Source organism: Glycine max, chromosome 10 (assembly GCF_000004515.6).
Source record: "Glycine max cultivar Williams 82 chromosome 10, Glycine_max_v4.0, whole genome shotgun sequence".
Lineage (NCBI taxonomy): Eukaryota > Viridiplantae > Streptophyta > Magnoliopsida > Fabales > Fabaceae > Glycine > Glycine max.
Window position 1 is genome coordinate 6,426,123 of NC_038246.2, and position 16,750 is coordinate 6,442,872.

Below are 16,750 nucleotides of genomic sequence, written 5' to 3' on the forward strand. Positions count from 1 at the left end.
GTTGAAATTTTCGTAACAAACGGAAATAAAGCGAGTCGCCTGTGTGTAGGAATTATATTATATAATATTTTTTTGCTGATTTATATAATATTCTTATTCACAGATGATTATATCTTTTTTGGGCCTATATGAAAATTTTAAGGTCAATTTAATTTGTTAATTGGGAGTATCTAATGATGATTCTATTAAGATTCTGTTCTTTTGCCGCAAGATTCCAGTTTCCAAGTTATTTTTTCCCCAATGTCTTGATCAGAAATTGATTGAATTGAACGAAAATAAACTAATTATATTTTCATGGTTTAATTTTCTAATGAAAACAAAAATGATTAATTTATTTTGGATGACGTTTTCTCTTAAAAAAAAGCTCATATCTAAGTTACTACCTCTGTTTACTAGTTTGTATCATAGCATGGAATGGAGCGTTTGATGATGATGAATGATGATATATATCGACATCATATTATTTTTAGTTTATTTATAACTTCTTATATTTAATAACGAATAATTTTATTATTTCCTTCTTCTAAAAATAATTATATTATTTCCTGCTGTGGTCGCAGATTAATTATAATGACAAATGCATATACACAAAATTATCTTGATATAAAGTTACACCAATTACTATCCTATTAATAATTCTATAGTACAATATGTAAATTTTATCGATTCAATTGTTAAATTATAATTACGTATTGCGTTGATTATATATATACACACAAAAACTAAGAATATATAAAGGTCAGACTTTATATACTTCTTTAGACAGAGCAAATAGTTGTTTTCTCCATATGTGCATTTGGTTGTCAACTTGTCATCAATGAAAGCTATACAAAACTATTAAAGCTAAGCATGCATTGATGCAATATTGATTGTTAAATATGGCGATTAGGCCTGTTTTAGACCGTTATCAGCACTGAATAAATTACATATGTTTTAAGTCAATGGTTGACGTTGTACTCTTTTGAAAAATGTATTTTGATCATTATGTATTAGAATAATAAAAGTGATAGCCATTTAATTAATAAATGTGCTAGCTAGCAAAAAGCATTTGGCCTTGCATTGTGAAAATACTTCATGGGTCCTGTAGTTGCATGGATCATTGGTAGTCTGAAAAAGATAACATTGAAGAATTTTATTCTCAGAAGTCAGAGCACTCAAATCGCACGAAAAGTTTTAACAAAATTGTATGCACCATGTCCAAGGTTAATCTACAAGAAATAATAACAAAATGATAAAGCCAAAACAACCTAAGTGGTGTGTGTTAGCGCGTCAAATTCTTTTGAGCTTATGCTTAATTGTCTCTTTTTGTTAAATTTTGTGTTATTCATAATGATTCAAATAGATATGGAAATTTTTATGGCACATAATTATCTTATCTGATTTTAACGAGATTATTTTTTATTTTACCTTATCTGATTTCAACGAGATTATGTTTTATGCAAGATACTTGTGATCTAAAAAGAAAAGAAACAGGCAATTGATTAAAAACTTACATAAATCCCACACTTTATTACATTAACATCTAGGACTGAGGACAATTGTATTACGATGAACTTTTTATTTTTTTTTAATGAAAATCAGAGACTAGATTTTTTGTTAAGATATGAATATATTATTTTGCTATATGTTATGAGGAAGAGGTTGGTAGCTCTGATTCAAAAGGTAGTTCAAAAGCTTTGGACTTTTTGAAGGATTGGAGCTTTCAGTTTTGGAGTCTAACCATATATATACTTGAATAATCTTTTTAGATATTAAATCACCCCATGGGTAAACATTAGTGCTATATTAGTGAAATTCTAGAAACCTTACTTGTTGGGGGCAAGCATCATCATCCTCTGTCTCTTTCTCAAATATGATGCAACTTAACATGTTTGTACAGCGAAGATGAACAATAGTATATTACAAAAGGCGTGGTCGCTGATGGAGAAGAAGACAATGGAAAAGGAAAGAACCCTAAGAAAAATGATGACGCTTTAATTTGGTAGGAGGTTGCTAGCACTCAACTCAATTAACTATGTTAAATACACGTAGGATCCACATAGAATTTTTTGTTATCTTACAAGATGGAAATAAAGAAGAGAAAAGAGTGATATAAAATAAAAGTTAAAGGAATAAAAAAATTTATAGGTCAAAACTTTAGTTTAGAAGATGGAAATACTATTTTTAGCCAATATATCTAATCATTTAAAGAGTACAATATACTATATGTTGTTAGTTGGTATTTGGTAACAAGGTTCATACGTCTTTTGTCTTCTTAATTTCTTTATTTCTTCATTTCCCACTTTACTTGTTCACTCTTTAATTACTCTCTTCTTGTGTGTTTGGTAGAGTGAAGAGAAATTGAAAAAAATATTTAAATTAAAGTATTGTGTTAGAGGTATGAAATCCACACTAATTTTTTAATGTTACTATTGGCAAGAAAATTGATACAAAAAAAAAAAAAAAAAACTTATGACTAGTGTAGCAAGACAAATAGATGACGTTGATGCAAACATAAATATTATGATTTAGGCTTAAGGATTTTGATATACTGATTAAACACGAGATTTTTAATTTTTCATACCATCAAATAAAGTGGAGTTACAGGCTCAACTTGTCCAAATTAGAAACAATTGGACGAGTACTCGATTTTTAATGAAATCAGTTTACTTAAATCGATTTTTATTAATGGTACTTTGACATTTCCGTTCTAATATGTTAACTGGATTGGTTATCAGGCCAAATTCTAATGGAATCGATTGAACCCGGTTCATGTGAGGATTAGTCAATCAAGCTGGTATATGTTGGAAACTAGAAAGGTAGTGTCCTATTTATATGTAAGAAACTTAGATTGCTTCTTCGTTTATAAATCACCTAAAATTGAGATGTTCGTTGGGTAAATGGAACCCTATCCCCTAATTTCATGAAATTAATAAATAGAACTATAACTAAATAACAAATACAAATATAAAGACTAAAACTAAAACTCAGATTAATAAAAAAAAATATAAATGCAATTTAATTATTTTTTACGGTAATAGAATTTAATTTAAATCGTGTAACTTTTTTTTATAAATATATTTCGGTTTAAGACTAATCTATATTTAGAATTTTGAGACTTTCTTCGTTTCTCCGCAGTTCTAGAAGATTTGAACCATAGGTAGACATCATTAAAATTCAAAAGCCATCAACTTAAGCTTAACTTTAACTGTTTACTATCACAATATTCGTGTTCATGTGTTATAGAACCGGGGATCCTATTCTGGATTAAAGAGAAGACTGTTACTGTACTTAAATTTTTATTTTTCCTAATAATATTTATGAATACTAATTTTCTTTCTGGTTTTTTATATTCATTTTTTTTTTCTAATTCCTTTATATTTTTTTTATGAAAGTAAACACTAATCAACAACTGCCCTACTGTATATAGGTCTTAAGTAACGGAAGGTTCGCACGGGAATCCGAAAAATCAGAAGTAGTGTAATGACATTCCAATCCTCTTATGTCCCATGTGTGAGAACAAATGAACAATATAATTTTCTTTTAAAAAAACACAATTTTATTTTTTTAATAAAGTTTAATTAATATAAAAATATATTAACAGTAATTGTCCTAGACAGTGTATTATTCGCGTTTCGCTTTTTATTCTTTTTAAGGCTTGATGAGTGATGGAGTTTCACGCTAAAACTCATCACCTTATATCCCTTTTAATCCTTTTTATGATTCCTTCAACTATTAACCAATGATTTAATTTCAGGAATAATATAGGAGTACAAATTTTATTCCTTTATTAGGTAATAAAGGAAAAAGAAAGATAAAAAAAAAAAGTGCAATTGAGAACGTGATGAAGATTGGGAACCCCACGGGTGGAGCATGAATTGAAGGAAGATGCAATGCAAAGGTCCAACTTATTTTACGGACTTTACAATGTTCAACTTAAATAAAACTTCAAACATCAAAACCAAAGCCCCCAGTTTGTAGCGATTGTTTTGCCCCTCTTTTTTCAATTAAGCCTTTTTAATTTCTTCCACTTCTATGGTTCATATTTGCCCATTGATTTTGACTTTTCCATTTGTTTATTTATAAATCTTCAAACAAGTGCTTTATAAATCTTCATACATCTCATTTCGCACTTGTCTTCTCTGCTTCCGAAACAACACACACCAAATTAACAAAGCCTTCTTTTTCTTGTGTGATCTCACAAGCCCCTAAAGGCCACCATGTCTTCCTTCAAGAGCAAATTCCAAGGTTAATAGTATTCACTATGTTGTGTGTTTTCTTTTCTATATGATTTTTCTTCATTAGATGCTATATTGTTGTCCTGTTACTCCTTATAAGATATGCGTTCATGGTTTTTGAATCGTATTTAATTTCAGTTCCTAGGAAACGTTTTTATTTCTGCTCGTATTTTGTTGTTCGGTTGTGGTGGATTACTTGTTTATGCGGCTTCTACGTAAAAAAAAAAACAATTAATTTAAGAATTTTACTTTGATGATCCCGCATAGAAGGAGAAAAATGTTATAGATATGATCCAGATCTTTGTTTTAACAATTTTTTAATGGAAAGTTTGAAATTCTGTTCATAATAATGTTTTGATTGGAGAATTGATTGTAAGTTTTGTTCATATGAAAAACATGTCGATTAAATATATTTCTTTTATGGAGGTTAAATTATTCATTTGGATTTTATACTTTCAATCTTTTAATTCCTATAGTTTGAAGGTAGTTTTTTTTAGTCCTATAGTTTACATTTTATCTTTTAGTCCATATAGTTTAAAAGTTATCTTTTTAATCTTTATAGTTTACATTTTAATTCTCTTTTGGTCCCTATAGTTTGAAAATGATCTTTTTAGTCTCTATAATTTATATTTTAATTACTTTTTAATCTTACTTACAAAAATAATTAACTACAAATTAATTATAAATTATTAACTATTTCTTGCGATAAATTAATTAAAATTATTTATTAATTTTTTTGTAGTTAATTGTAATTGATAATATTATTCATATTTTAATGATAAGGACTAAAAAGAAATTAAAATATAAAATATAGAGAATAAAAAGACCACTTTCAAACTATAAAGACAAAAAAAAAAATTAAAATATAAATTATAAGGATTAAAAAAATTACTTTTAAATGACAGGAATTAAAAGAAAATTAAAATGTAAACTATAAAATTAAAAAAATTACTTTAAAATTATAAAGATAAAAAAATACAAATGATGAAACTAGAGAAAATGAATAATTAATTAAACATTTTATGGATATATCTCCTTTAATACTAGCTTCTTCTCTTTTTTCGTTTGATGATATTAAATGGACGTTATACCCTTTGGTTGGTTTTATCTATGTAAGCATGAACGAACAAGATCACCACCTTTCTATGTACTAATCTGTTCTTGGTTGGACTAACCGGCAACATGTAATTAACATGACTCAGAAGTCAGATCTGTGTTGCTAGGTAGCCACGTGGCACAAACCTCTTCAAAAGATGCATCAATATGCAAGTTAAAAGAATATATTTTCAAATCAATAATTTTGCATGTAAAATCTGAAAATTTAGTTAGTTCAGCAAAAAAGGACTTTTAATAAGATATAGATTGTATCCATTCTTATTATGTGTAATATTTTTTCCCCTAACAATTACGTGTTACCAGCAAAATTAATTTTTAAATCAAAGATATAGAAAAGGATGTATCCATCGAAGAAGTCATATAGAAAAATTGATTAGATTTATATTCATTCAGTGAAGCCAATGAAATCAAATAATAAATTTTCTTGTTGTCGTGGATAATGAATGTATTTTGTAAAATTGCAGATGAGTTGATTGCCAATGCTAGTTACATTGGCACCCCAGGAAAGGGTATCCTTGCGGCTGACGAGTCAACAGGGACAATTGGGAAGCGTTTGGCGAGCATCAACGTGGAGAATGTTGAAACAAACAGGCGCATTCTTCGTGAGCTCCTATTCACTGCCCCTGGTTGTCTTGAGCGCCTCAGTGGTGTCATCTTGTTTGAGGAAACCCTCTACCAAAAATCCGCTGCAGGTGCTCATTCAAAATTCACTGTTAAGGTTCAATTTGTTAGATTCAAAAAAGTGCTTTTTAGGAATTTTAGAGATTTTAAAAAAAGTATAAATTCATTCTTACATGTTTTTAATTGTTTACAACAACAAAAATTACTTTTTATATAAAATAGGTAATTGGTTTTACAACTAAGAAGTCCACAATTATTTTAAGCTTAAATACAATTTTAATTTTCTATTTTGCAGTTTGGTCATAGTTGATTCTTTATATTAGAAATCTGTAATTATAATCCAATTTGAAATTGTGTCTATATTTTTAGTTTGAATATAAAATTTTGTTTTTATTGGTTATAGGAGTACCCTTCGTGGACATACTAAAGAAAGGAGGAGTTCTCCCGGGCATCAAGGTGGACAAGGGAACCGTGGAGCTCGCCGGAACAAACGGCGAAACCACCACGCAGGGCCTGGACGACCTTGCTCAGCGCTGCAAGAAGTACTACGAAGCCGGAGCAAGGTTCGCCAAGTGGCGCGCAGTGTTAAAGATAGGTCCAAACGAGCCCTCTCCGCTCTGTATCCATGAAAACGCCAATGGTCTTGCTCGCTACGCCGCCATCTGCCAAGAAAACGGCCTCGTCCCCATCGTGGAGCCCGAGATCCTCTCCGATGGGCCCCACGACATCGCGAAATGCGCCGACGTAACGGAGCGCGTGCTGGCCGCATGCTATAAAGCCCTAAACGACCACCACGTGCTCCTGGAGGGCACGCTGTTAAAGCCCAACATGGTGACTCCTGGATCCGAAAGCGCACGTGTGAAGGCTGAGGTCATAGCGGAGCATACGGTGAGGGCGCTGCAGAGGACCGTGCCTCCTGCGGTTCCGGCGATTGTGTTTCTCTCCGGAGGACAGAGCGAGGAGGAGGCGACAGTGAATTTGAACGCGATGAATCAGCTGAAGGGGAAGAAGCCCTGGTCGTTGACTTTCTCTTATGGGAGGGCGCTGCAGCAGAGCACGCTCAAGGCGTGGGGTGGAAAGGACGAGAACATCCCCAAGGCGCAAAGCGCGTTGCTGGTGAGGTGCAAGGCGAATTCTGAGGCTACTCTTGGAACTTACAAGGGGGATGCCACGCTTGGGGAAGGGGCTTCTGAGTCTCTTCATGTTAAGGATTATAAGTACTAAGAGAGAGGTGTGAGATTGGTTCTTTTGGAATGGAATTGTTTGTTTCTTTGGGCCTGTTTTGGATATTCAAGAGTGTTTTTCAAAAAATTTCTACTGAAAAGGAAAGAAATTCTCCAGAACACTTCTAGCATTGTTTCCAGAGAGGCTCAAATTGTTTTTGTTTGCATTGTTAAGGATGTTGATGGTGCTGTTTTGTAGGTTTCTATGAGTTTGTTTTTGGTTTGAGATTCTGGGTCGTAGGAGGTAAAGTGAGAATAATAATGCCTTTAGCTGCATTGGCCTGATCGGCTTTTACTCTTTGACTATGTTATTTGTATAATTTTTTTTTTTTGTTTTTCAATTATTACACTGCTTACTTTCTTCTTCCTTTTTGTAATAAAAAACAAGTGAAAGGTACTTATGAGTGCACTGTTTCTCTGCTCTTCTTCTCTTTCTTTGCGTCTTTCTGATTATTTTTAATTTCTTAAGAAGAGTTTAATTGAAAATCATTTTATTTAGAGAAAAGCATACAACTAGCCTGAATTATCTTTCTCATCCTACTATTTCTCCAATTCTCTGTGTTAAGAGTTTAATTTGGTGTACACTAAACTCTACTCAACCGTTAACACTTAAGAAAATTTGCTTTAAGAGAAAAAGTGGGGAAAAAAATAATTATGTAAGTTAATAAATATTTTTTTTCAACCATGTAAAAAGAGAAAGAAAAGAATATATATATATATATATATATATATTGTACAATCATTCTTTCTTTATCTGATGTTCCAAACTGTGAAAAGAAAGCAAAAGGTGGTGCTTTCTTCCCCCACTATTTTTAATTCTTTCAAATCATTTGTTGCAAACAAAGTGTTAGAGAGGAAAAGATAGAAGAGGGAAAAAAACTATAGGTATAACGGAGAATATATTATGATAGGAAAAAATAAAAAATATATATTACGTGTTGATGATTTTTTTTATAGAATTTAATGATCCTGTATCATATCTAATTATTTTATATTATCAATTACTCACAACTCATTATTATATATATATATATATATATATATATATATATATATATATATATATATATAAAAGTGTTTTTTTATGCAGATATATAGAAGTGTTTATTTATGGTCATTCCTCCTCCATTCACTCTATTTTTTTTAGAGAAAAATGTACTATTAATTATCCTAGGTTGCATTTTTTACAAAGATCAGTGCTAGTTATAACATATTTTCTAATATATTTCTTCTATTACATTATTTTTTATTAGTTAAAATTTATTAAAAATTATAAAATAATTATGAGTGCTTTTATTAAATAAGATGTGAGACTCAGTTGATATAATTTTATATTATTTTCATACATTTCAGTCATATGTTTGAAAATATGTCGTGAGATTTTAAACCTTTATGTAATCCTAATTAATCTTAAACCTACACTGTTGTTTTAGTAGAATTTCTCATCTATCATTAATAGGAATTTAAGAATGAATTGAGACATGTGAAAGTCAATGATATATTTGTAAAAATAAAATAAAATTTAGATTTTTGTATACTTCTCTTTCTAATAAAAAAAACCTGGATGGAGAGTTTTTCTTCATATAATAATGATACTATATACCCAATTTAATTAAGATTATCTCTTATAAAAAAATTACATGCAATCTCTATTGAAGAAAGCATTCCAAGATTATTGAGACAAAATGAAAGTTCAGAGAACAATTGTATATTATTCAATTTTATTTTTTTAATTCCTTTTTCTTATAATTATTATTTTATTCAATTTTTCTTTCTATCTTATTTTATATCAAATTACTTTTTGCAAGTAAATTATTTAGTGCAAGTTAATTTAAGTAAGAAAACATTTTATTTAGGACGATAAAAATTTAATTTCATAAATAAATTTTCATCTATTAGACTACAATATCCATTTTGAATTCTAGGATACTTATTAGTATTATTTATAGACATTTTTATAAATTTTTATTTTTGATTGAAAATATTTAAATACTGTTAAAATTAAATGTAACTTAATATAATTTATATATTAAGATCTCAACATGTGTTTTTAAGAAAATAAGCCAAATTAAGAGTTTATTCTAAGGTTACTATTGAATTGTTGTGATATTGTTTTTTTTTAAAAAAATAGCATAAATAATCTCTTAAACAAGTTAAATTTATGAATTTTATTATTTTTTTCAACTAAATAACTTAGAAGTTGTTCGACCAAGACAAACTAAAATAGATTGGCTACTACAAATAAGGGATTGACGGTTATTTATATGATCTTTCATGATAGTTTTTAATCATCATGAAATCTAAAATCATAGAAAGATCATCACTTTTCATGATAATTTTTAAATCAAACATACATTTTTAAGATGATTTTTAAAAATCGATGTGGAATTCATTGTGTTTTTACAAAAAAAAATCTTATTTATGTCTATGTTTGTGATAATTTTCTTTATGAAAAAATCGCTTTCAACATTGATTTTTCATAAAATCATCATAAAAAGTTCTCCTTGATAATTTTAAAGAAAATCGATGTTAGAAAATAAATTTTTTATGACAATTTTTAAAAACCGACATAGATTTAATTATTTTTAAAAAAAATATATGCTCGTTTTTATTAGTACACTTAGTAATGTACTAATAAAAATAATAAAAATGACCATGTGGATAACCAATAAGAAGATTGAAAGTAATCAGGGACATGACAAAGTCATAGTAAAAAATACTTTATTGACCAACTCAAATGAAATGTTCACAAAGCTCACTAGTGCTCTCCCAATAGTCTCTTGTCACACTTTCCCAAATATCTTCCTCCGCAACTCTTCTCATTCCTATATTTCCATCATCCAATCCCCCGACATAATCATAGTCAATATTTTCTCATTTCACTCCTTTTATCTGTATGATTTTTTAGTCTTGTGACTTAAAATTAATTAAAAAAATAGAGACAAAATGATATCACACTAGTTAACTAGTCCAATGTGCCTTATTTATCACTCTAGTGTGCCTGGAGTTTATGGTGATTTCTTGAAAACATACACATGATTAGCAAGGCAAAACCCACAATATATCAAGATTCCTAACATTTGAGAGCTTATACAGTTCACATATGTGAACATCCAATTTTGTCCACATTTTTTCTCTTTAATTAAAGTGATATTGCTAGTGTCAACTTAAACAACCTTTTTCATTATTTGTTTTCTTTTACTATTTTGTTAATCCTTCCTCCAATTTGCTTCATATCTAACCATTTTTTTCTTTTATCTTGCATGATCATGTATTTGTGATTTTATGTGTAGTTGAGCATTTGATTGTTGCAAGATCGCATGCCCGGATTGTATTGCACTCAACTTTTGTTGAGATGGTGGATAGTCAGGCATATCTTCTTATCTATCTTGCTGAATCAATCTTATTCAAATTTCAAATCTAATTTTGTTCCCGTTGTCAAAATGTGTTTTCTGTTTAAATTACTTTCTGAGTGCGTTTGGATAGAGAATTTTAACTGAGGAAAGTAATTTATCTGAAAATTTGAATTTCTGTAATTTAGAATTTATTGTTTGGATGCTTTTTATGAAGAATTTAAAATTTTGGAATTTTAAAACAGAATTTTAAACAACTAAAAATCTGTAATTTCAATTTCCTTCTAAAAGGTGAGAAATTGAAATTATCTTCTTACAGTCTTCTCCAAGAAACACCGTCTGAGCTCCTAAAATATCGGTGTGAGCATAGAGGAACACGTATAACTAACATACCAATCATATTTTTTCTTTTTTTTTCATCCTCATAATTTTAACTTTTTTTTATCCAAACACAAAATTTTGAAAATAAAAGAATTTTAATTGAAGTATTTGAAATTCTTAGAATTTAAAATTTCTCAAAATTTTAAATTTTTTCATCCAAACACACTCTCTGTTCATTTCTCTTCAAAGTCAATTAGTGAAAAATCAATTGGACTGACTCATTAATATTTTTGCATTGATCTTATAGAGTATAAAATATCGTGTGAATGAATAAAATGTAAAATAGAATTTTAAGCCTTTGTAGCACCACCTAAATTAAATTATGTATCATTTTCCATTCAATAAGTTCAAGTAACACTTATACATGAAAAACATGAAATAGTAATACTAAAATTGTGAATAAAAATAATAATAAACTAATAAGAAAAAGTAAAACACATAGAAGGTGCAATCTAGACGGTTCTACTCTATTCTGTAGGCTTTCCTACCTGTTCCTTCAGTTGAGCATGCTTTGCTTGGTTTCTCAGCCAGTGGTTGCATTGGAAGTTGCCGCCACTGTAACAAATTATTTCTTGTCGTATAATCATGTTGTGTGCACCATTTGTACAAATACTGCAAGACTGGAACAATAGATAGAGGGAATGAATTGGCTTCCACATTAGTGTAGATCATCAACATTTACTCAAAATACCTAACCTCAAACCCATAAGCAATGTTACCTCAACAGAAGTTAAAAAAATAGAGAAGTAACAGAGGGTTTAGATGCAAATCAATTGTAATAAATTTGACTTACTAAATGCACGTATCACTCCCTACCAGAAACAAAAAATAATAGAGTAAGGGAAGGAAGGAACATAAAAATAGAAGCATCTCACTACCGGCACAGACACTGGCGTCGCACTCAGATGTTGAAGCGATTTCCTGCGGCTTATTTCCTCCTCACCTTATTGTCTTCTTTTTCACTCTTTCACGACCAAAACGATCTCCAAATCAGAGTTCCCACACCACCACGGTTCTAAATGATCTCCTTTCCCCTATTCACGCTCTGTGTCACGCCACCACGGTGGTGTTGCCGTCACATGGCTCCTTTCTCCCTTCACAATCACGCTAATCCCTTTTGCATGCTCATCGGTGATGGCATTTGTGACCGAAGCGGATACTCACTATTGCCGCACATGTTTTAGATTGTTCCTTGTTTTTCTTTCTTGTACGTTCTATAACTTTGCTATGGGCTTTGCCCAATTCATCTTTGCCTGAGACCAATCCATGCAAACCTGTTTTGTTATATGTAAGTTTGAATGCATAACTACTATCTGATTATAAAATTATTAGTGTACATAAGAATAAAAATAAAAAAATAATAATAAAAGAAAACATCAATCGAAACATATTATAGGAGGATTTTATAATAACAAAGATTGCAATATAATGGCGACTCCTTAACAATTCAAAACATTATTGTTTTGAGTTTTTGTAGTCCGGCTGTGGTCACAGTTGCATAAATAAAAATTACGGAGAAAAAAGGTTCTAAATGCGTAAAATCTATAATGTGTAGCGTATTGCTAATATTAGGCATAGTCAAGTAGTTACTAACAATTCCAGCAAAGCTCTTTTTTCCAAGTGCTATAGAAGAGTAGAAAGCAGCTCAAGCTTAGAATCAGAGCTTGAAGTAATTGTGCTCTTAACTTGGCAGCCTACTCAACCTTTCTCTTGTACACATCCAAGCACTCCTGCTCTAATTGAAGAATCATCATCACTACTATCCTAACCCTAAAAATGATCCAGGGTTCCATTTACTCACAATACATAACCTACAAATTAATACTTAACACACATCTATAATATTAATCAATGGTTCAAATAACTAATTCATTTTGCTAATGCAGAGCATATAGTAACAATCTTAGCAAGCAATATACAAATACCTTGTAAAGGCGTTCAATCTCAAATGCTCTTATCCTATGAAGTGTTATACTTTGTTACTAATTTGTATTCAGTTCATTTTAGTTCTCAGATTTCATCCCCAATTTAATGATGTTCAATAATGACTAATGAAATAATTTCTACTACGCCCTTGACACCTATACCATAACTTTCTCTTGTGTTTGTTTTCAGTTCCTTCACCCTGTTATGAGAAATTATTATATGATTCAATCAAGACTATTATGTTTCCATGAATCTGACTAATTTTCAACAGACACACATAATTAGGTTTTTAATTAAAAAAAGAGTTCATATTAATAAAATTAATAAGCTCTGTAATAAAACTAATAAAATACAACAATTCGAGGGTTATGGGTTCTTACCTCTTCGGCTTGCTAGAACGGAGGTGTTGGGAGGTGCGATGTTGAGGAGTTGAAACCTGAACCCATGTGTGCATGACCAGATACCCAAGTCTCAAACACCTGTCACCATTCAGACCAATAAAATGTAACTATCAACATTCAACAATTCCAACAAATTAACTTAATATTAAACCCACATGGCCTTACTACCATATTAACAGAAAACTTTTACTAGTCATGTTAGTACTACCGAAAATTTTACTAAGCCATGTTACATGCACAGACCTTTTAATGGGCTGCTAGACAACTTAGCAATGAAGGTTTTCGACCCATATTGCATAGCCATACAATATGCTCTGGAATACTCTAACTCATAATCGTTGGTTTTTTCCCTACTAGTGACTCTGTAGCAACTATTGCAGGGTTTTATTTACATCAATTTGTGTTGAGACTATTTGCTTTACATGATCATAGTTTTTGGAAATAAGAACCGTGTTTGAAACCATTGTGAATCTCAACTGGGATCTTTTTGGAGGATTTTCTCACCATTATGGATGTTGGTGATGCAAGTTTGTGATTTGTGGTTTGAGTAGTGTAGTGCTACTACTTGTGCGTCAATTCACATGTTGAGAATTAATTCTAGCAATGTGAGACTTGGGAACTCAAGAAATTATAGTTTTTTTTAACAACTAATTATCATTATCATTAAAATATAAAAAGTAGTAGAATACTACCCTGTGTATAACCTTCCTATATGAATCCCAACAATAAGATTAAAATATGTCACTGCAGCTTTATAAAATTTTGTATATCCCTTCCACGGTTATAAAAGAGATGTGAGACACATATTAGGATTAAGTGACCACTGCACATATGAAAATTAAGGAGAGGCCATTGTTTGAGCCCTTTAATCATGACCACGTCCAAAACTTAATATTATCCACCAACCTTGTGAAATCAACTATCTCAAGAAATTATAGTGTGCTCAGACCTTATTAGAAGGGAGCTAGTGAGTGAGAATTGGAAGGCGTACACAATACTCACTTATTCTCCTTATATCAACACACACAATTCTCTATCTTTTCACAATGATTCTTCACTCGGAACAAATTTTCTTACATACTCAATATCTCACATAAATTATTGCCACTCTCCTCACATTGTTTTGTTCTTTTTATCTCTTTGATAAAAGAGAACAAATCCAATAATCTCTCAATGAAAAATATGCAAGAGTATATGCACACTACACACTCAATTTAACCATCTCAAAAACTTATAAAATTAAAAATCGACAAAACCAACACATTCAAAGAATATATGCACTTACTCTTAATTATCGATGATGGACCAAGATTTTTCCATGTCTTGTAAGTTCTTCGTGGCCAAACTGCCAGCAATGAATCTACTTCCGAAATTAGATTTCAAATTAGGGAAAGAAGAAAAAATGGAGTACCAACAGGAAAAAAATGACTCACCTACCAAGAGGAAAGAAGATCGAGCACCTTGTTGTGGTGACCAGTGCCACAACGACGGAACCTGCGAGTTAGGGTTCACTAAAAATCAATTTTTTCTTCAAATATGTTGAGGTGAAATATAAAAGGAGGTAAGAAGCATTATATTGTTCACCATCACTACAAAGATAAAGAATGAAGAGGAGGGAGGCGGTGGTGCAACATGGTGGCGGCGACACGAAGAAGGAAAAAGAAGAGAGGTGAAGGAGAAGGGGAAGAAGACAGAGGTTTGTGAGAGGGAGAGCAACAATGGCGATGGTTAGGGAAAACTGTGGTGATAGCACCGGGAGGAAAGAGCGCGAGGCTGAAAAGATATTGAGCGCGATGGTGAGAGCGAGGGTGGAAAGGTGAAAACCTAATTATACCCCTATTAACGACAGTTTTCATAAAACAATGTTGAAAAGTTAATGTAGAGAGTTGACTCTTATTTACAAAAATATCATCACATTTATTTCCACAATGTGATTTTCTATAAATCAATGTTGTTTAGGTATTATAGAAAACTTTTTTTTTCTAGTGGTTATGTTGTCATACATCATATAAGATTAATCATTTTATGTGAGAATAAGAATAATCAATCTTAACTGTTAGATCAAAATAAGAGATCAAAATTAAAATATTTTAAATTCAAATTAAGATTTTATTTAACCGTAAAATCTCTAAAAGATTTATTAAATAAAAAATTAAATATCTTAATAATTTAATTTATATTCATTATCAAAAATTTATGTCAAGATCGTTACTACAACCACCACCGCCGTAATTACCATCATGGTGGTGGCAACAACAACAACAAAAATCATGATGGTAATGATGATGAACATGCTGGTGGTGGTGGAAGTAACAATGATAATAGTCATGATGGTGGTGACGGTTGACGATGATTGTGGTTGTAGTCATGATAGTTGTGACAAAGACAGTCATAGCAGTGGTGGTCATGGAAGATGGTGATAGGTTTGAGATATTTTAAGATGACTTAAATTAAACATACTTGATTTCTTATTTGGTAAATGTTTTAGAGATTTACGATTAAATAAAACATTAATTTGAATTTAAAATATTTTAATCTTGACATTTCATTTTAATCTTGACATTTCATTTTAATCTAACGGTTGAAATTGATCATTCTCATTCTTATATAAGATGATCATTCTCATATGATACTCTCTATATATATATATATATAAAAGGAGATAGTCACAGAATAAAATTAATTTTTTCAATAAATGTTTTTTTAACAAAAAATAAAAAAGGTTTATAAAATATACTAAATTTTTTATGATATTATTGATATAAAACATAAGGAAAAAGCATGCCCTCATTTAGTACTGTAAGATTTTAAATTCCTTTTTTGATGTCATATATTTGTTAAGATTTATACTTAATATTATGCATTAAATATTGTTAAGTCAAAAAATATTTATATCCTAAAAATGAATCATGACTCTTAATTATTTTGATTAGATGAGAATAAATACAAATGATAAAAGTTGTGTCTAGCATGTTATCAAATCATGATCTATATTTGTGCGTATGAAGATTTCAGACGATGCACTCATAAGATGATTTGATGTAGCATTTAAGACCTTTATTAATACTTCGTGTCTGATATTCTTTTATGCAAAAAAACATTATCCTAGGATCTGTAAAAGTCCTGTGAAGAATAAATGAAATTCATAGTCTGGAAGACATCAATCCTCAAGAAAAGGCGTACTATGTTGTTATAGACTTGCTATGATAAAAGAAGTTATTTTCTTGCAGAAGTACAAGACACACTATTCTATTAGCATGGACTTTGCATGAAGAAGGGACATGCATTTATGCAACCACTAAATGCTTCAACGAACTCAACACTTCAAACGAAGATCAAAGTGAAAAATCCAACCATTGTAAAACAAGAAATACTTGAAGATGAATATATATAGAAGAAGCTTTGAAGAAAGTTTAAGACAACGAACTATCTACGCAACTTATTCTTTCATTCTTTCTTGTAAAGCTTTTTGTAAATTCTTGTAAAGATACAAAGCTCTCAAAACATCCTGT

The 16,750-nt window shown here is 30.4% G+C and overlaps 1 protein-coding gene and 1 long non-coding RNA gene across 4 annotated transcripts; one reads left to right on the top strand and one right to left on the bottom strand.

Moving 5' to 3' along the window:
• The first annotated feature begins 4,114 nt into the window (after positions 1 to 4,114).
• Positions 4,115 to 7,585, top strand: LOC100795446 (fructose-bisphosphate aldolase, cytoplasmic isozyme-like). Its single transcript, NM_001255157.2, has 3 exons — positions 4,115 to 4,227; positions 5,798 to 6,025; positions 6,358 to 7,585. The coding sequence occupies exons 1-3, from the start codon at positions 4,200 to 4,202 to the stop codon at positions 7,176 to 7,178; spliced, it is 1,077 nt and encodes a 358-aa protein (NP_001242086.2). The 5' UTR covers positions 4,115 to 4,199; the 3' UTR covers positions 7,179 to 7,585.
• Positions 7,586 to 11,222: 3,637 nt separating this feature from the next.
• Positions 11,223 to 15,064, bottom strand: LOC100809474 (uncharacterized). 3 transcript variants are annotated; one of them, XR_416251.4, is made up of 6 exons: positions 14,823 to 15,064; positions 14,672 to 14,732; positions 14,524 to 14,598; positions 13,218 to 13,316; positions 11,790 to 12,185; positions 11,223 to 11,531 (listed from the first exon to the last, which is right to left on the bottom strand). It is a non-coding gene; the product is annotated as an uncharacterized lncRNA (long non-coding RNA). The 3 variants fall into 3 exon arrangements; XR_005886600.1 differs by having other exon boundaries at positions 11,790 to 12,164; positions 14,676 to 14,732; positions 14,823 to 15,042; XR_416252.4 differs by having other exon boundaries at positions 14,676 to 14,732; positions 14,823 to 15,042.
• Between the last annotated feature and the right edge of the window lie 1,686 nt (positions 15,065 to 16,750).

Coding starts and splice junctions, on each gene's coding strand:
- LOC100795446 (NM_001255157.2), top strand. CDS start 4,200: ATGTCTTCCTTCAAGAGCAAATTCCAAG. Junction 4,228..5,797: donor CTTCAAGAGCAAATTCCAAG/GTTAATAGTATT, acceptor GTAAAATTGCAG/ATGAGTTGATTGCCAATGCT. Junction 6,026..6,357: donor CTACCAAAAATCCGCTGCAG/GTGCTCATTCAA, acceptor TATTGGTTATAG/GAGTACCCTTCGTGGACATA.